Below are 22,103 nucleotides of genomic sequence, written 5' to 3'. Positions count from 1 at the left end.
AATTATACCATATAGTAGTTTATCTAGTTAATATTCACTAAACTGTTTTGGTAAGATAAATATGAGACTTATAAGTGCATACATCGAGCATGACAAGTATACTTCTTTTATGGTATAATTGACGTTTCATGTTCTTTTATGTATAAAATAATAATTGCCAGAAGTTTGTGATTTTGGTGAGATTCAAACTAACGACGCAATTGATATTCTGTAAAATCTCCGAAAAGAATTTGGAATCTCAGTTTTATATAGATAAAACTTCTCCGATGACTTAAAACGCAGTGGGAAAATGCTTGTAATTGGCTGCCACTGAGACCGTCCGAAAGTGACGCGAATGTGTTATTGCATACTATTTTAAGTAAACGAGTACTTACGTTTCAATTTTCTTTTCTACATTTGTATTCTCACAGAGATCTGAAACAGATTAATGTATAGATATGTTATCCTAAGGCCGTAGCCAAATATGGTAAAACACTGTATGTCGGTTGCTCCATCCGACTATATATATTATGTCCAAAGTAAACTAATTGCAGGTAAACTGTATTGAATTTGTATTTCTTGATTTTACATTACACAGAATCTTGGTGCATACGTTCCGTAACAAGGGGCAGTATAACTTAATACTAATATATATATATATATATATATATATATATATATATGTTATTTTTTTGACTATGTGGTATTATAATTGTGTTTCTTTTTAAAGTTAGATTTTATTACCTTCCTTTTTAGCAAGCTTAAATGAGCAGGCGCAGTCACAAGCGTACTTCCGTCTTATAATAACAACGAGTACTATTACAACAACTAGTGCGACGGCTATCCCTCCAACTGTGCCCCCAATAACTGGACCGACGCTTCTGTCAGCTGAGAATTCTAAAAACAACGGAAGCAAATGTAAGAGTCAATGTTTGCCAACGTGCACTTGAATATAGAGTACATATTTTTAGTTGAACTATACTTCTCGTAATTAAAAAGCAGAACGAGTGCACCGGAGAAAGATTAATATATAAAAACATACTAAATAAAATTTAAAATATTTCTGACAAATGAACGCAATATTAAGATTTATATATACTTTCCCGGTTTCATTCCAATTATGAAGGACTTTAATGGTACATTTTTAACACTCTCATTTCAAAGAAGTCATTATCAAGAAACAAACATACAAGAAGAGACTCAACTTAGAAAACTGGCCAGTGATCATATATTCAAAAGTTATTTGCAGATTTTTTCTAAATAGCATATCCTTTAAAAGAATACTGACAGACTCAACAAAACAAACGTGATGTTCTTGATTATGTCATACCTTTGTTCAATTCCATGATTTGAAATGATTCTTTAAATGCAACAGGTTCAGCAGCTCCTAATATGTTAAAAGCCACAAGTCTGGCCTGGTATATTTCTGGATCTAAGTTCGTTAAAGTCACTTGAAATCTTCCATTTTCCAGTATATACTTTGATTCTGATTCCAGAATTTCGGTTGTATTCATCCAAGAACCATCTGAATTAATCGCTGTCTGCAAACTAAACGTTTGTTCCAGTCCTCCGTTGAAACCCCTTTTCCATTGAAAGGTAACGACGTTGTCCAAAGTGGTTAACGTCAGGTCTGTTGGGGGCGACGGCTTGCCTGAAGGTTTAAGAAAATCCAGGACTTAGTAACAGATTTGTCCGGCAGGGGGAAGTCAACCCTGGATTTGCATGTATCGAACACGAATTTGAATGTATTTTAAGCCTTGGCCCGTTAATACAAGAATACAAGTGATGGCTTCACGACGCGCTTCGGAAACTCGAAATATTCAACATTGCGTTCAACATGGCTGACAGGCAGTACAACACTCATACAATAGTATATGCATAACATTGACATAGGTTTATAATACATAATCCAATTTTAGTTTCAAAAATGTATAAAATGTGTATAGTTATTATATTTGATGCCAATATAATAAATTTAATAACAATTATCCGTTATATTTATTTAATTATCAATTTCTTTATGAGATGACTTACATCTCAATGTTAAGGATCAATATTGTACATTTTAACAAACTGGCGGTCATATTAGGCGCTATCTTGAATAGTACTATCTCGATATGGCAAGGGGTTGCTAGAAGCTATCAATTGGCTACTTGTATTAGGCAGTTATGTCTACCAAAATATACAAATAAATTTTCTTTACACCGAGAGGTTGTGTGTCAATTCCATAATTGAATGGCGGACTAGATAGGAAGATAAGCCGGTAAAATACATCGCATGCTATATCCTGTATCCGGTTAATGACTTTCTGAATGAAATGTTTTTAAAATATACTTGATGCCTGACACAGAAACAAAGGTTTATCAACAAGACGTGTGTCTTTTAAAGAAACAAGCGATTAATGAAATGCAATTGCTTGTTAAATATTTATGAAACTACTACTACTACTACTACTACTACTACAACTTCTTCTATACTACTACTACTAATAATAATAATAATGATGATGATGATGATGATGACGATGATGATGATGATGATATCATGATGATGATGATGATGATGATGATGATGATGATGATGACTCAAAAACCAATTTGTTATATCTCATTTTCTCTAACTTTCAGACTTTCTGTCAATCAAGGCATATATATGACTTATAATATAAAGGGATATATTGTTCAAACGTGTAATATCCAAAACCGGGTCAAAAGAAAAAAGAGAAATGACAACAAATGATAATCTTCCCAATGGGTCAATTATCAATCGAAAGCCAACAATGTTTTATTCAATGAATTACCAGTATTGTCTCATCATTTCCATTTAATAAATAATAAGAATGTAAAATAAACATACCATTGTAATACCATTCTCTTAAATATGTTAACAGATAAACATGTAGATGAAATAACTTTTTAAAGAAAGGTCTTTATAACTGAATAATCACATGGGCAAAGGAGATTTCTTAAAAAGATCATTTAAATTTCGATTTATATGTGTATTGCGGTATGTCTTTGGACGTATCGTTCTGACTCTAATTTTCACATTGATCGGTCGATAGCAGTAACATTGCGTTTAAATGACACCTTTATAAAGAATATCTAAAAAAAAAAATCGCACTATATCATATCATGATAGTGCGGGTCTAGCGTATCGCAGTATACATCGCAGTACGTTTTCTTGGCGCATCGCTAGTCTTACCCCTACTGAAACCGATAAAATAATATGATTTTTTTTTTTTTTTTATCAGATTTCGTTTATCATTCATGTCCAAACATTTTACAAGCTAATTCATGGCGCCCTTTTATGCTTTACATCAATGGACTTTTTTGTTCGTTCAGGGTATGCAATGGTGCATTTTGAACATCCCCCTTACATAACGTACTACCCCCAACAAATTGCAAAGTCAAATTTTAATTCTTAAGTAAATTATATTTTTTTAGAAATATATAAAAGGACTATCAAAATAGAAGTTCACTATCTAAATCAGGAATAAATACGTTTTGTTAACGGAATGCATGAATATATTGTTTAGGAATCTACAAACTAGCAGAAGTCAGAGGTTAATTTAACTTACATTGAACACGAAGGGAGAACTGGTGATCTGCCTCTCGCGAGAACTTTGGAGCAGCAGAGTTCCTGACCAAGCACTTGTATATTCCTGCGTCGTAACGACTCACCGTTCCAAACGCTAGAGTCTCTGAGTTGCTGATTGGCTCGCTATTAGTTACGTTGATCCAAGTAAAGACACAAGCCGGCCAGCAGTCGACTGAGCAATATATTCTACTGACTGTATCTCCTTCCGTCACTGTATGAACATTGGGTACGCTCAATGTTACATCATCTGGGCCATCTGAAGTGTAACAAATAATGAGCATAGCATTCGGTTTATTAGTGTTGTGGAAGAAAGACACATCCCGACCTACATTCGGCTGAGCAATCGTGAGATTCTTTTCATGTCCGCACAATTTCTCAAAATAAATCATTTTAATATAGTATGCCGTCTTCTTTCTGGATAGAAAATGATCGTTCTTTAGCATAGTTTTATACAATTTTGTCTGTTTTGTACATCTAGATTGCATTCTGATAATACAAACAATATATATATATATAGGATATGTCATAAGTCATAATATAATACTTTATTCAAATTGTTCAAGAAATTTCTTAGTAAGCCGGCCTTTTTGCGAGCTTACTTACATTTTTTGGACGATTTGAATTCAATTGTGTCTTAATTATATGATGACGAGTGTCTGATTTTGTTATAGTATGATTTTTTTTCTGTGGAATGAATAATAAAAAATATGTTCCACCTCCGCTGAAGATTAGACGAATAACACAAACTGACAAAGCAATGCTACTTCCCGCGCTACGTCCATTGCACAAATGTAGGTCCCAAATAATTTAAAACAAAATAGTTTTATCCAATCATTTTAATTCCATTTATAAGTAGAATATATCAATTAAAAAAGATCAGCACTTCCAATTTGACGAAAACTGCTTTATTTTAAATGATGACGTCGCTACCGGTAAGATGTCGTCGCAATTTGTAATATTTTTCATGACATCATTCTATGTTTACAGAAAGTGATCAAGGTTTTAATGAAATCAAGAAAAAATATTACGCTTTCCTCTGATGATTTAAGGGAATACTTAAATAGTTGATTCAAACAAATCTTTATTATAATCAAAGCGCTAGGCGCTGAAAGACTATCTGCGGGCAAATATGTGAGAACTTCAGCAATAATTCCATTCAAGATGCACAGCTTATCACTTAAGGAACCGAATGTTACCGAACCATATTACCGAATGTTACGCACTAAAGGGGGAGGGTGTGGGATGGGGAATATCCCTGTAGCCGGTTGGGGGTTCGGGGAGTCTACCCAGTGGGAAACAATGGAATATGGAACGAACATGTTGAGCTCTGAGGTGTATTTGGAAGGATTAATAGGTTCGAGGCCACCGACCCTGTAGTTACCAAGTGATTGATTTCTGCTCAGAAAGCTATCTATCACAGGGAAGCAACGTTTACTCTTCCTTGTATTCTGATATCAATTTTTAGCTTAACCCTCGAACTTTCATTTTTCAAATAAATGTTACGCACATGCGTAAGTGCGTAACGCTGGCTACGCCCCTGACAATGCATGCCCCTTTCAATCGCTTCTAAAGATTTTCAGTGCTTTGATAAGATATCATACGTTATGCAAGTTTTATGAAAATACACGTTTTAATTGTTTAAGGAAAATGATTTTATTTTTACGAATAACTTTAGCAATAATTCCTATCAAAATGCAGAGCTTATCAGATGGTCGTTTTCCCGCGGTGAGGGCAAACATGTGGTCAGTTATTGTATGTAGAAACTATTTTAGAAAATCAGTCAGTTAATGTAGTTGAAACTATTTCTAGATTATCGGAAATCGTCTGTTCTAAGAATGGGAATATGATTGTGCCTTTTCAAGTATTATTGATAAATAAATGTTTTTTTATGTTTTATGTAAGTATCTGTTTAGAAATAATACTAGTGCTGTTATGAATGCTTCGCACTCTTTAATTGTGTGTTTTACGGGTTAAATCCGAACTACTTTGCTTCATCAAAAGTATGCATAACTCACTGTCGTATCAGGGCAAGTGTGTTAGAATAAATTGAAAGGCTGCTGTCCAAAACTACGCCAAGAATACACCGGAACGAAGCTTTAACGCAAAAAATGTAAACATCTTATTAGAAAAGTATACGCCTAAAAATCATAGAATGAATAGTATTTTGTTATTGTATAGCAGGCAAATCATAGTATTTGAAGCATTAGCAACGCGAAACCTGGGATACAACTACTTTGATTTTCAGACAATCATTTTTGTTTCTTAATTCATAAAAGTAATATAAGAAATACACCCTTACAAATAAGCCTGCATATAAGTTGAATATGGACAAATATTTATAGCCCAAATAATGCCTTGAAATATAATTAAATGCATTGAATGTATACCTCAAATGCATGCTCAATATTTTGTAGAGGACAGGAAAAACACACTTCAGCTATTAGAATCATTTATCAATGTTATTAACGTCTACCAATGTAATGTGACCCAATGTTTTTTGTGCAATGAAGTAACATTTTGAACACACCGACTGGCCTGTCAGCACCGAAGGACGTAGTAGTCAAGCATTCCAACATAAAACCTGTTTATAGGCATAAGCTCCCTAACAGCACTGAACGAGGGACACAAACGTACTCACAATGCAAACAGTCCACACATGCATCAAAATAGCTTCATCAATTTCAATTAATGATGGGTTTGCCGACTATGAACTGTCAGTAAAACACGGGATAAGTGTATCTCGAGTTTACAAAAAGTTTAAACCAGTATTTGTGCGCAAAACCTTACACATGTCACAACATCAATCAACCGTATTTACAGTTTGGTTTTACGGTATCAAACGAAGAACGGAAGACAATGGAAGAACATAATTTCAACGAAGTATACAGTTTATTGATACTTGTTATTATTGAGTACCGCATGAAAATAGTCGATACAAATACTCAGAATTTCACTGAGTGCATCATTTCGTTTAATTTTAAGGTGAATATAAGTTACATTTAAGTTGTAACCCTGAGTAATGGACCGGAAGTTTACATCCGGTAAGGTTTTGTTGAAAAAAAAACATTCACAAAAAATGGCAAGGGTCATTCACAGAATCTTATAAGACTGACCCTAGTCTTCATCAACCATAGCCGAGCTCACATACTGAAATGAACGATCATCTGATGAAAACGAGAAATATTTTAAATGGAACTATTGACCATCCAATCTACACGTACAAAAGGTTGCTATTTTAATTACCTATTACTCGTTATTTTAGTGGCTAATATCATTCAAACCAATTTGTTATATCTCATTTTCTCTACCTTTCAGTCTTTCTGTTTTTCATCAAAGCATATGACTTATAATATAAAGGTATTTCTTTCATGCTTTACGATGAAATATGGGATTTTAACAGTGAAATAACAACAGTGAAAATATCAATTTGATATTTTCACTGCAAAATAAGGAGTGAAAATATCAACTTTCAGAACTACTTTTAAATTCCTTTGTTGTTACATGTACTTGCCTTGATCAAAACAGAACATTGGACTTCAGTAAATTATGTCAAAAAATGTTAAAAAAAGAAAGAAATATTTTATAAATTTAAATAAATATATAATTGGAAATTAACATCTTACCATTTATTACCGGTAATTCCGTTTATCAAACATTTTACTGATCTTTGAAGCTGAATGTTCGAACATTTGCTTTCATACCAAACAAATTACAGACAAAAACAACTGTTCGAACATAATAAAATTTTATATCCTCGTTCAAATGTATTTTGAACTGTTAACCGTTGTAGTAAGTAAAATGAGCTTCCTGGAGAATTCACACAATTTACAGATAGATCCGATATTTTTTACCCCACCCACACCTCAAAATGTGTCAACAAACTAGCGTGGCATTTACTCTTTATCTGGAAAACAAACATTTTAAATCGAAACAGACTGGTCTCTGACAGTAAGATGACTGAATATTAACCTATTTTTAAAATACGCGTACATGCAGTCTTAAACTAAGAAGAATGTTTAAAATCTAATGAGTATCCACATTTGTTTTGCTAACACATTTGACCTTCCAAATTTTCATTCTTTAAATAGCGGCGTAGTAATTTGGTTTTGTATTAATGCCCATCTTAAAATAAAAAGTGTTTTCATTATTTTTTGGAAAATATGTGCACTAATAATACTTCATTGTTTACTGTTCATAAAGCTTTGCAATAAAAAACGAGCGAATATTAAGCTATAAGAATGAATAGCAGAGAACCTTTCCCAGTAGAAAAGTTGACAGCTATAACTATGCATGAGGGGCGCCCCACGGGTAGCGGCGTAAAGCCCACCATTTTCAAAAAAGGGGGTAATTCAGAACTAAATAAAAAACAAATAAAACTCCGAAAATAAGCATAAAAAAACAGAATTTTTTTTTATTTCAGTGTAAGATCGCCACTCGTGAAAATATGTTTTTCTATGACACTCGTGAAATAAAATACGATCTTACACTGAAATAAACAAATATCCTCTATATATTGTTCAAACTTGTAATATCCCAAACCGGGTCAAAAGAAAAAATGAGAATTGACAACAAATGATAATCTTCATCATTCATGTCCAAACAAATTTGTTACTTTTACAGGCTAATTTATGGCGCCCTTTTATGCTTTACACCAATGGACTTTTTGTTGGGTCAGGGTTTGCAATGGTGCATAATGAACATTCCCCTTACATAACGTACTTCCCCAACAAATTGCAAAGAGTCAAATTTCAATTCCTAAGTAAATTATATATTTTAGAAATGAATAAAAGGATTATCAAAATAGAAGTTCACTATCTAAATCAGGGATAAATACATTATGTTAATGGAATGCATGAATATATTGTTTAGGAATCTACAAACTAGCAGAAGTCAGAGGTTAATTTAACTTACATTGAACACGAAGGGAGAACTGGTTTCTTGCCTCTCGCGAGAACTGTGAAGCAGCAAAGTTCCTAACCAAGCACTTGTATATTCCGGCGTCGTAACGACTCACCGTTCCAAACGCTAGAGCCTCTGAGTTGCTGATTGGCTCGCCATTAGTTACGTTGATCCAAGTAAAGACACAAGCCGGCCAGCAGTCGACTGAGCAATATATTCTACTGACTGTTTCTCCTTCCGTCACTGTATGAACATTGGGTACGCTCAAAAATACATCATCTGGACCATCTGAAGTGTAACAAATAATGAGCATAGTATTCGGTTAATTAGTGTTGTGGAAGAAAGACACATCCCGACCTACATTCGGCTGAGCAATCGTGAGATTGTTTTCATGTCAACACAATTTCTCAAAATAAATCATTTTAATATAGTATGCCGTCTTCTTTCTGGTTAGAAAATGATCGTTCTTTAGCATAGTTTTATACAATTTTGTCTGTTTTGTACATCTAGATTGCATTTTTATAATACAAAAAAAAATATATATATAGGATATGTCATGAGTCATAATATAATACTTTGTTCAAATTGTTCAAGAAAGTTCTTAGTAAGCCGGCCTTTTTGCGAGCTTACTTACATTTTTTGGACGATTTGAATTCAATTGTGTCTTAATTATATGATGACGAGTGTCTGATTTTGTTATAGCATGATTTATTTCTGTGGAATGAATAATAAAAAATATGTTCCACCTCCGCTGAAGATGAGACGAATAACACAAACTGACAAAGAAATGCTACTTCCCGCGCTACGTGCATTGCACAAATGTAGGTCCCAAATAATTTAAAACAAAATAGTTTTATCCAATCATTTTAATTCCATTTATAAGTAGAATATATCAATTAAAAAAGATCAGCACTTCCAATTTGACGAAAACTGCTTTATTTTAAATGATGACGTCGCTACCGGTAAGATGTCGTCGCAATTTGTAATATTTTTCATGACATCATTCTATGTTTACAGAAAGTGATCAAGGTTTTAATGAAATCAAGAAAAAATATTACGCTTTCCTCTGATGATTTAAGGGAATACTTAAATAGTTGATTCAAACAAATCTTCATTATAATCAAAGCGCGAGGCGCTGAAAGACTATTTGCGGGCAAATATGTGAGAACTTCAGCAATAATTCCATTCAAGATGCACAGCTTATCACTTAAGGAACCGAATGTTACCGAACCATATTACCGAATGTTACGCACTAAAGGGGGAGGGTGTGGGATGGGGAATATCCCTGTAGCCGGTTGGGGGTTCGGGGGGTCTACCCAGTGGGAAACAATGGAAAATGGAACGAACATGTTGAGCTCTGAGGTGTATTTGGAAGGATTAATAAGTTCGAGGCCACCGACCCTGTAGTTACCAAGTGATTGATTTCTGCTCAGAAAGCTATCTATCACAGGGAAGCAACGTTTACTTTGGCTGCTCTTCCTTGTATTCTGATATCAATTTTTAGCTTAACCCTCGAACTTTCATTTTTCAAATAAATGTTACGCACATGCGTAAGTGCGTAACGCTGGCTACGCCCCTGACAATGCATGCCCCTTTCAATCGCTTCTAAAGATTTTCAGTGCTTTGATTAGATATCATACGTTATGCAAGTTTTATGAAAATACACGTTTTAATTGTTTAAGGAAAATGATTTTATTTTTACGAATAACTTTAGCAATAATTCCTATCAAAATGCAGAGCTTATCAGATGGTCGTTTTCCCGCGGTGAGGGCAAACATGTGGTCAGTTATTGTATGTAGAAACTATTTTTAGAAAATCAGTCAGTTAATGTAGTTGAAACTATTTCTAGATTATCGGAAATTGTCTGTTCTATGAATGGGAATATGATTGTGCCTTTTCAAGTATTATTGATAAATAAATGTTTTTTTATGTTTTATGTAAGTATCTGTTTAGAAATAATACTAGTGATGTTATGAATGCTTCGCACTCTTTAATTGTGTGTTTTACGGGTTAAATCCGAACTACTTTGCTTCATCAAAAGTATGCATAACTCACTGTCGTATCAGGGCAAGTGTGTTAGAATAAATTGAAAGGCTGCTGTCCAAAACTACGCCAAGAATACACCGGAACGAAGCTTTTACGCAAAAAATGTAAACATCTTATTAGAAAAGTATACGCCTAAAAATCATAGAATGAATAGTATTTTGTTATTGTATAGCAGGCAAATCATAGTATTTGAAGCATTAGCAACGCGAAACCTGGGATACAACTACTTTGATTTTCAGACTGTCATTTTTGTTTCTTAATTCATAAAAGTAATATAAGAAATACAACCTTACAAATAAGCCTGCTTCATGGTCACACCAGGTTATAATAACAAACCCTGCAGGCGATGGTACACTTGCGGTCGGTAATAATTTCTAAAACATCTTAGGCTGAACTCAGAGTGAATATTAGTATGTTACCTTCCTACCAGAGCATATATTATTTTGACCCACACTAATCTGATAAATATGACGATCTAAAAATAGTTATATTCTGCTAAAAATAAAACGCCGAAATACAGAAATACAGCGCGGAAATAGCCGAACAAGCAAGAACTCATACTCGGATAATCTATGTTTATGGTTTCGACGTCATTCTGCTACTAACCATAGAGCACATTGAGACAAAAAATGGGTTAAAACGACATGAATAGAAGTAGTTCTTTGGTGTTTGCGGTCTTAAGACTACCAGCGCGCATGCGCAGATAGTCTAAAAATTGATTAATATTAAAATGACTTGCTGGAACATAAACCAATTAAGCAATTGTTGTTTCCAATTAAACTGTTTACAGTCATGCGGAGTGATATCGTTTTAATGCACATGCAAGAAAAGAGAATAAAATGCACCTTACTCAAACAAACAAAATGGCGGCGAGATATGATAAAGTAAGTTTTATCTAACTATCTTGTTTCTAACAGTAGATATAAAATAGAGTTTTAGCTATCAACTTGCTTACAAATTCTAGTATAAGCCGGTCTTTGTAGATTTAATAAAATGATGCAATTTTCTGAACACTGAGTCATGAGAATCGAATCGATGGAATATTCGGCAATAACATAGAATATGGTGCAGGGCAATCTCCTTAATTGTCCATTGTTTTGCAAAATAATCATCTTTTTATGCGCTCTTATCGATAATGTTGCGTTTTAACTGGTTGCAAACAAGTCATTAGCTTATATATTAAAGATGTTAATTTCGATTCACAGTAGTATCCTAAAAACATCATTTACAATTTAAATTAAAGTGGACATGGTATTTTCCACAGGGTGTATTGCTCTAAAAAGAACACTATTCGGAAGATCGTAAACCTTATTTCTTTATTAGTTAATTTATGCGAAAAGCTACAGAAACAAGCTCTGTAGCAAAAAGTTTAAACTGAGTATATAAATGTACTGAGTTGTTTGTGGGGTTTTGTGCTGTTTTTCCATGTTTCGGGTTTGTGATTGTTGTTTTAGTGTTCTTTGTCTTTGGCGTTTACTTTGTGCAATTATACGGATTTTGTGTTTCCTCAAGTTTATGCAAATTTGATAAAATTTACCTTTAACGTTTTTACTTTATTCAGGATTGTTGGAATAAGAGTGAGGTTTGTGCACTTAAATTGATTTACCCCCAGTGAATTTACAATTTACTGACCGTTACAAGGCGGTACCTAACAATCCTTGATAAACATACCTAGTTTTTATATATAATATGTATGCAATGTGCTGTTTCTGGAGTTTTGTGCTTCTTTTCCATGTTTCTTGTTTGTGATTTTTTGTTGTTTTTTATGTTCTATATCTTTGGCGTTTACCCAGTGCCATTAAATCGGGTTTAAACTTTTTTCTACTGAGCTTGTTTCTGTAGTTGTTCGCATAAATATTGAAATCCGAAGTCAGTGTGAGTTTTTCCTTTCCGCAAATTCACTCAGCGTCACTTAGGATGCCAAAATAAATCATTTTATTACATTATGCGGTCTTCTGTTTATGTTTGATCGTGCTTCAGCATAGTTTCATAAAACTATGTGTTTTAAACTGCTAAATTGCATTGATCAATATATACATATATACTATATAAAGGAACTGCCACAATTTGCCGTATAACACACGATTTTATTCAACGAGTTCAGGAAATTTGTAACTAAGCGAGCCTTTAAAGCCTTAGTGCTAGTTAGGACTAAGTTATTAGAAAGCAAAAAATAAAAGTGAGTATATTAATACTATAGTGTCTCATATAATGTATGATATCTTACCATGGTCAACATTATTTAAAAGAAATGTATGGTAAATACCAACAGAATTCCAGACTGGTTCACTGACTTACTTTATGCTAATGAGGTAGATAAGTGGGCGGAGCAAAGCACCAATGTTGTTAAGTGAAATGTTTTTGGTAAAATTCACTCTTTGAGTATGCCGAAATAAAGAGTTGCAAGTCATTAGGCGTGTTATAACTAAGATACAAAAAGCTGGAACCATTCAGCAAATGTTGATATTTACTCATATATCGTCTTTGAAGACCACATTCGTCATACTTTGTTGTTGCGTGATTGGTTGATTGACTTGTATTCACTGTATTTTATCTGCAATTTGGATATCGTAGGGTAAAACAATGATAAAATAAGTGTTTTCAGATGCATTAGCGAGAAAACCATTTAGATCAAAAACCTCTTAATAAAAAAAATGAAAATCGTTAGTAATTAAAGCAACATAGAATTTTAGGTATTCAGAAAGATATGCAAATTTCGTAATGACGTTGTGCTCGCTAAATTTAGATAAAACTTAGATTATACTTTCGGTTTTGTTGCATTTAATTGCATTTTTTCATTTCTGGTGGTTAAAGAGGTCACAAAGGTTAAGAGAAGCCATTTGGATATATATACACAAATAAGTTTACAGCATTAAAATATGTTGGGACATTAAGGAAAAAAGTAATTTCTTTATTCAAATAAATCATTATTATTAAATCAAAATGATAATTAATCGTATGACTAACTGGAAAATACCAATAAGCAATTGCTGTTTCCAATTAAATTGTTTACAATCATGCCGAGTGTAATTATTATATTACACAATTGTTATACAGAAAAATACGTGATGGTTGTATTCAACAGATAACAAGGTAAAGCATGTGATAAAAGTGTTTATCCATTTGCCTGTTGTTGAAATGTTGCCGATAACAAAATTTGCTTAATATGTTATTAACATACAATCGAAACCCGTTGGAGTCAAACTGCGAGGGACCAGCGAAAATACCTCGAGCCAAGCGGGATTTTTCACCTTCAGTATTCAGAAATCGGTCCTTCACATACAGTTTGAGCCAACGAGGATTTCGAGCCTAGCGAGTTCGAGCAGCCAACGGGGTTTGACTGTAGTATCAAATGTGTCTATGATTGTTTTTAATTGATTAACATGGTTTCTCAGGATAGTTGAGTCCACTTGTTTTCTGCCAGAAGAGATTACAAGCGGGGAAGCAATCGGCAGAACATGTTATCGATGCAAGTGTGTCTGCTTCATTTTTGGTATAGCTTGGTGTGTCCGGAATCAGCGCTACGTTAGAAGGTCCGTCTTATTAAAAACATAAGTTCCTTTCCCTGTTGGAGTTTATAAGAGCATACTTATTAGCAAAAACGTGGTGAAGAATAAAAGTAATAATTGTATGTGAGTGTGCATACTTAGTGAGTTGATTTAGTGTGCTTAACTCTGAAGAACAAATAAACGTTAAAAAGTGAGAAATGATGAAATTGACAGACCGTCTGTTATCAAAGGTGAACCCGCACCGCGCTCTCAGCACGACAGATCAAACCGTTTGGTTGCAGCAATAAAGTTCTGGACTCATGTAAAGATGAGTCTGTTTTCTTTCCGTGAAAGATGTTTGTTGACATACAGCAGTTTGTTAGCAGTTGTTGCTCGGGCAAGTCAGAAAAAAATCAGTCAGTCATTTATAAGTTCATACTTTTGGGTATACCAATACTAATTTAGACAAAGTTTGAAAGTATATCTATTACATAACACCAGACCATACTGTCAAACGTAATGATATGTAAGTCTAATACCGAAACATATCCCTTCAAACTACTTAAATGCTTAAATTGTGTGGCTATCATAGCATCTAGGCTACAACACTGGGGTTGCTTTAACCTTATATTTTGTCTATTGACAAGGGGTTAAACACACATTTTGCGCTTCTCAAAATTGAATTTATTAATGCATAACAGGTAAAGTGAAGGATTTTTTATAAATGACTAGTATAAATAAACAAATGATTTTTGAAAAACCGAAAACAACACAGTATTGAGTTATCCGTCAAAATATAGTGTTGCATTTAAACACTGTTTTGCATTTGAAGATCATAAAAGTTTTTTGGTGAGTGGAATATTGTACGCCAAAAATATCCAGTTCAATGAAGATTTATAAGATTTAACGACATCTTTATAGTTTATTTTTGTTTTATTTTTCGGTCAATTTGATTTCTAAGCTCAACGAACGTTGACTAATGACTGCCAACACATGAAATGGCGACTTTGACAAGTTAAAAGTTCTGTGTCAAAATTGGTAAATCGGTGTATAGTGCACTTGCTCATAATGCAATGTTATAAATGCGCATGTAATGTGAATATTTTATGTTATTTTAATGATTGGTATTTTTGAATACGTTTTTGTTTCACTTTGCAAAGCCGTTTCAGAATTGCGCAATTAGTGTTCTATCCCTTGTCAAACTATAACGTCTATATAGAGTAAAAACGAGAGAAACCCCCAAGGGCTACAATACGTTATAGACTTATACACCCAGCTGCTACTTACATATAACCGACACTTTGAGCTTCTCCTGTAAAGTTCGATCCTTCACCATGTGCGAAGCCGTGCATATGTAGATGTCGCGTTTTCCATCTTTCCATTTGAGCACATCAAGGTTTAGAACGGCTGTTGAGCTCACGAGTGTGTCTCCCCTACTCCAGGAAATGTTACAGACAGGTTGACAGTCAGCAAGACATCTTACAGGGGTGAAGGCATCCCCGTCCTTATAGGTCAGGGAGTTTCCCGATGTGTTGAAACGAATATCCTCCGGTCCGTCTGAAAGTTGAAAATAGATACAAAGTACTTAAGAACAGGTGTCCATGTAGCTGTGGTTATACAAGTGGTCGGAGGATTGAAGAAACTGTTGTTAAAGAAGAATATACACTAGAGAACGTGGTCATGTCGATAAGATTCTTTAAGCTCTTTGAGAATTGAAAACGAATATTTTGAAGACCGTATTTAAGTTAAAGCAAGACTACTTTTGAGACGCCGCGAATGTTTTTGAAATATGACTTAAAAAGAAGCAGATGCAGTTCACAAGCATATCATGATTGAGGTAGCTGGATATACGCAGTCTTCAGTTAATGAACGAAATCGGATTTTCAGCTCAATGTCACCACGACTTTGACTTTCGACCAACTTGCGTCAAATTAATTAGGGTGCTGGTCATTTTTAAGCGACCTATAGCAAGTTCCTAGTCTTTAGGCTTAAGCGTGCTTCATTTTGTTATATATGAAACTGCGTAATTCCAGCCTGTTGTCAAATCGTCATTGACCAATGACCTCAAAAGCAAAAGGGTTCATCTGCTGCTCTTGATCGACCTGAGCTCCTTGGGCTACAGCTTTCTTCAGATATTGATTTGAAAAACGTTTTTCAGCTTAAAGTCACCATCATCTTGAACCTCTATCCACTAACCTCAAAATAAATATGATTTAACTGCTCGTGATTAATCATATTACCAAGTTTGCGGTCCCAGAGGCAAAGTCTTCTTCAGATATTGAAAGCAAACCGATTTTCAACTGACTGGTAACCACGACCATAGCCTTGGACCAACTGACCTCAAAATCAATTCAGGTCATATCATGGTCATAACGTAACCGTCTCCGTGGCCTAGTGTTTAAGTCGTCCGCCTACGGAGAGTGAGGGTGTGGGTTCGATCTCTGGCCGCGTCATACCGAAATACGTTAAAAGTTGATACAAGTAGCTACCTTGCCTGGCGCTCGACATTACAAGGGTAGTGCTGGGAAAAGAGGTATTCTCAGTACTGGTTCAATGCAGGAAAGTTGTACCCCATATATGGGTGCTTTTCACCGAGCACGTAACAGAACCAAGGGGTCTCCTCGAAAAAGAGCTAGGATATTACACCCGGAGTTCCTTGTATCCCACCACTGTCTTTTCCGCGTGATGTCCCTTCATAAAAAACAAAGGACCCCGTTGGAAATAAGTGCTTGCAGTTTCACGGGTTGTCCTTGACCGCAATGTCTAAACATATACATACATGCATACAAACATACATACATTCAACTACATAGAAAGTATCCTTGAGCCTAAGTGTTGTTCATATATTGACCGGAAACCGATTTTCAGCTGAACGTCATATTAAGGTCACAACGACATTTACCCTTGACCAACTGACTTCAAAATCAAAAGGCCTTATCTGCTGGTCATGCTCAACTCAAAAATTGGTCTAAGCGTTCTTCAGATATTGATCGGAAACCGTGGGGACGGATGAATGGACGGAAAGACGATAAGTTAACTATATGCCACCCATTGGGGCATAAAATCCTAGGTGTTTCGTACAATTATAAACTTAAACTTATTTTTACTTATGAATTAAGTGTGACACAAGCTCTGAATGAATATATATATATATATATATATATATATATATATATATATATATATATATATATATATATATATATATATATATATATATATAATCTTCCAGTTTATAAGGCGTATATACATGATAATAAAAACTGAACTCGTATTCATAAAATATCTTAAGTAACTTGTAAACTTCAGTCAAATTCCTTGAATGTTCATGGTCAATTTAAGAAAAAATACATGTTTTGTTAATATAAAAGTATGTGCTTTACATAGTAATAAACATAAAGTATTCAGGTATAATTAAGTATTATATCCAGACTAGTGAAATATTTAACCTAAGAATATGACTAATGGATAAAAGCGTGTATGAGAAAAATTCAAAAGAATTACATGGTTTACTGGTATTTACTATATAACAATGAGAATTTATGATATTTCATATAAAATTCCCATGACTGTAAACTCAACAAATTACAAGAATACAATGGTCTAAATAAAAACACTGTTCTGTAGGGATGTTTAAGTACAAGAGCGACAGTATTACAGAAGCATCTTAAATAAATTGAAAATATCTTCGATTTTTTTTTTTCCAAAATCATATTAGAACTTTAAAATATTTTAAATGCTTAAGTATTCATTTATCGATCTTAATTTTACCTCAGATATCGTATATGTTTAAAAAAATATTTTTCATAAAAAATATTGTATATGTTTTAAGACCCAGTATCTTTTAGTCATGTAAACTTGATATATATCAACCATATTTTTATTCTTATGATATACTAATACTTCATATTTTACAGCTGAAGTTATTCAATCAAATATTTTTAAACAAAAACAAATCATACTGACGCTGTTATTTTCGTATCATATTTCAAATGAGAGCTAATTTATATTAATTAAAGAAATGGAGGTAATAAGACAATGATACGACCATGCTTATTGCATTGTCGGATGTCGTATAATTTCTACATTATATCATTCTTACTATTATGAAAATGAATTTTCATTGAAATTTAAAATAAAAACTCATTTATGAAAGATCAGATTATTTTAAATGATCCTTCAATGACCTGATTGTACACCGGATGATTGATGGATGACTCTATGTTATCTTGGTATTATTTGAAAAAGTTTTACGAAAATAAAATCAAGGACAATTCTATTAGTTTGGGCTTAAATAATTTCAAAGGTTCATGTCTAAGTTTAAATCAAGACCAATAATACAAACAGCAACATCTTAATCTACAATCATTAATTTTGTCTGTCATTCATTTCACATAATAGTAATCAGTAAGTACTTCCCTTTCTTATTATATCAAAATCGTTTGGGTTCACCAAGCATCCACATTTAACAGTATTGCCAAATGGCTCAAGGATACCAGGCATCTACATTTAACAGTATTGCCAAATGGCACGAGGATACCAGGCATCTACATTTAACAGTATTGCCAAATGGCTCGAGGATACCAAGCATGTACATTTAACAGTATTGCCAAATGGCTCGAGGATACCAGGCATCTACATTTAACAGTATTGCCAAATGGCTCGAGGATACCAGGCATCTACATTTAACAGTATTGCCAAATGGCTCGAGGATACCAGGCATCTACATTTAACAGTATTGCCAAATGGCTCGAGGATACCAGGCATCTACATTTAACAGTATTGCCAAATGGCTCGAGGATACCAGGCATCTACATTTAACAGTATTGCCAAATGGCTCGAGGATACCAGGCATCTACATATAACAGTATTGCCAAATGGCTCGAGGATACCAGGCATCTACATTTAACAGTATTGCCAAATGGCTCGAGGATACCAGGCATCTACATTTAACAGTATTGCCAAATGGCTCAAGGATACCAGGCATCTACATTTAACAGTATTGCCAAATGGCTCGAGGATACCAGGCATCTACATTTAACAGTATTGCCAAATGGCTCAAGGATACCAGGCATCTACATTTAACAGTATTGCCAAATGGCTAAAGGATACCAGACATCTACATTTAACAGTATTGTCAAATGGCTCGAGGATACCAGGCATCTACATTTAACAGTATTGCCAAATGGCTCAAGGATACCAGGCATCTACAAGTATTGCCAAATGGCTCGAGGATACCAAGCATCTACATTTAACAGTATTGCCAAATGACTCGAGGATACCAGGCATCTACATTTAACAGTATTGCCAAATGGCTCAAGGATACCAGGCATCTACATTTAACAGTATTGCCAAATGGCTAAAGGATACCAGGCATCTACATTTAACAGTATTGCCAAATGGCTCGAGGATACCAGGCATCTACATTTAACAGTATTGCCAAATGGCTAGAGGATACCAGGCATCTACATTTAACAGTATTGCCAAATGGCTCGAGGATACCAGGCATCTACATTTATCAGTATTGCCAAATAGTTCGAGGATACCAGGCATCTACATTTAACAGTATTGCCAAATGGCTCAAGGATACCAGGCATCTATATTTAACAGTATTGCCAAATGGCTCGAGGATACCAGGCATCTACATTTAACAGTATTGCCAAATGGCTCGAGCATACCAGGCATCTACATTTAACAGTATTGCCAAATGGCTCGAGGATACCAAGCATGTACATTTCACAGTATTGCCAAATGGCTCGAGGATACCAGGCATCTACATTTAACAGTATTGCCAAATGGCTCGAGGATACCAGGCATCTACATTTAACAGTATTGCCAAATGGCTCGAGGATACCAGGCATCTACATTTAACAGTATTGCCAAATGGCTCGAGGATACCAGGCATCTACATTTAACAGTATTGCCAAATGGCTCGAGGATACCAGGCATCTACATTTAACAGTATTGCCAAATGGCTCGAGGATACCAGGCATCTACATTTAACAGTATTGCCAAATGGCTCGAGGATACCAGGCATCTACATTTAACAGTATTGCCAAATGGCTCGAGGATACCAGGCATCTACATTTAACAGTATTGCCAAATGGCTCGAGGATACCAGGCATCTACATTTAACAGTATTGCCAAATGGCTCGAGGATACCAGGCATCTACATTTAACAGTATTGCCAAATGGCTCGAGGATACCAGACATCTACATTTAACAGTATTGTCAAATGGCTCGAGGATACCAGGCATCTACATTTAACAGTATTGCCAAATGGCTCAAGGATACCAGGCATCTACAAGTATTGCCAAATGGCTCGAGGATACCAAGCATCTACATTTAACAGTATTGCCAAATGACTCGAGGATACCAGGCATCTACATTTAACAGTATTGCCGAATGGCTCAAGGATACCAGGCATCTACATTTAACAGTATTGCCAAATGGCTAAAGGATACCAGGCATCTACATTTAACAGTATTGCCAAATGGCTCGAGGATACCAGGCATCTACATTTAACAGTATTGCCAAATGGCTCAAGGATACCAGGCATCTATATTTAACAGTATTGCCAAATGGCTCGAGGATACCAGGCATCTACATTTAACAGTATTGCCAAATGGCTCGAGGATACCAGGCATCTACATTTAACAGTATTGCCAAATGGCTCGAGGATACCAGGCATCTACATTTAACAGTATTGCCAAATGGCTCGAGGATACCAGGCATCTACATTTAACAGTATTGCCAAATGGCTCGAGGATACCAGGCATCTACATTTAACAGTATTGCCAAATGGCTCGAGGATACCAGGCATCTACATTTAACAGTATTGCCAAATGGCTCGAGGATACCAGGCATCTACATTTAACAGTATTGCCAAATGGCTCGAGGATACCAGGCATCTACATTTAACAGTATTGCCAAATGGCTCGAGGATACCAGGCATCTACATTTAACAGTATTGCCAAATGGCTCGAGGATACCAGGCATCTACATTTAACAGTATTGCCAAATGGCTCGAGGATACCAGGCATCTACATTTAACAGTATTGCCAAATGGCTAAAGGATACCAGACATCTACATTTAACAGTATTGTCAAATGGCTCGAGGATACCAGGCATCTACATTTAACAGTATTGCCAAATGGCTCAAGGATACCAGGCATCTACAAGTATTGCCAAATGGCTCGAGGATACCAAGCATCTACATTTAACAGTATTGCCAAATGACTCGAGGATACCAGGCATCTACATTTAACAGTATTGCCAAATGGCTCAAGGATACCAATCATCTACATTTGACAGTATTGCCAAATGGCTCAAGGATACCAGGCATCTACATTTAACAGTATTGCCAAATGGCTCAAGGATACCAGGCATCTACATTTAACAGTATTGCCAAATGGCTCGAGGATACCAGGCATCTACATTTAACAGTATTGCCAAATGGCTCGAGGATACCAGGCATCTACATTTAACAGTATTGCCAAATGGCTCAAGGATACCAGGCATCTACATTTAACAGTATTGCCAAATGGCTCAAGGATACCAGGCATCTACATTTAACAGTATTGCCAAATGGCTCGAGGATACCAGGCATCTACATTTAACAGTATTGCCAAATGGCTAAAGGATACCAGACATCTACATTTAACAGTATTGTCAAATGGCTCGAGGATACCAGGCATCTACATTTAACAGTATTGCCAAATGGCTCAAGGATACCAGGCATCTACAAGTATTGCCAAATGGCTCGAGGATACCAAGCATCTACATTTAACAGTATTGCCAAATGACTCGAGGATACCAGGCATCTACATTTAACAGTATTGCCAAATGGCTCAAGGATACCAGGCATCTACATTTAACAGTATTGCCAAATGGCTCAAGGATACCAGGCATCTACATTTAACAGTATTGCCAAATGGCTCGAGGATACCAGGCATCTACATTTAACAGTATTGCCAAATGGCTCGAGGATACCAGGCATCTACATTTAACAGTATTGCCAAATGGCTCGAGGATACCAGGCATCTACATTTATCAGTATTGCCAAATAGTTCGAGGATACCAGGCATCTACATT

At 35.1% G+C, this 22,103-nt stretch overlaps 1 protein-coding gene across 1 annotated transcript in view; it reads right to left on the bottom strand.

Annotated features, from left to right (window-relative positions):
• Window positions 1–22,103, bottom strand: part of LOC128204997 (nephrin-like) — a 42,869-nt gene that overhangs the window by 4,110 nt on the left and 16,656 nt on the right. The window contains exons 4-10 of the mRNA XM_052906393.1: window positions 15,297–15,566; window positions 12,749–12,802; window positions 8,488–8,763; window positions 3,557–3,832; window positions 1,310–1,630; window positions 724–876; window positions 375–414 (exon numbers count right to left, since the gene is read on the bottom strand). Of these exons, the coding sequence (XP_052762353.1) occupies window positions 375–414; window positions 724–876; window positions 1,310–1,630; window positions 3,557–3,832; window positions 8,488–8,763; window positions 12,749–12,802; window positions 15,297–15,566 (1,390 nt within the window). The remainder of the gene's footprint in view (window positions 1–374; window positions 415–723; window positions 877–1,309; window positions 1,631–3,556; window positions 3,833–8,487; window positions 8,764–12,748; window positions 12,803–15,296; window positions 15,567–22,103) is intronic.

Source organism: Mya arenaria, chromosome 10, assembly GCF_026914265.1.
Source record: "Mya arenaria isolate MELC-2E11 chromosome 10, ASM2691426v1".
Lineage (NCBI taxonomy): Eukaryota > Metazoa > Mollusca > Bivalvia > Myida > Myidae > Mya > Mya arenaria.
Note: the sequence above shows the minus strand (reverse complement) of the source record. Positions and strands in the feature narration are given on the sequence as shown.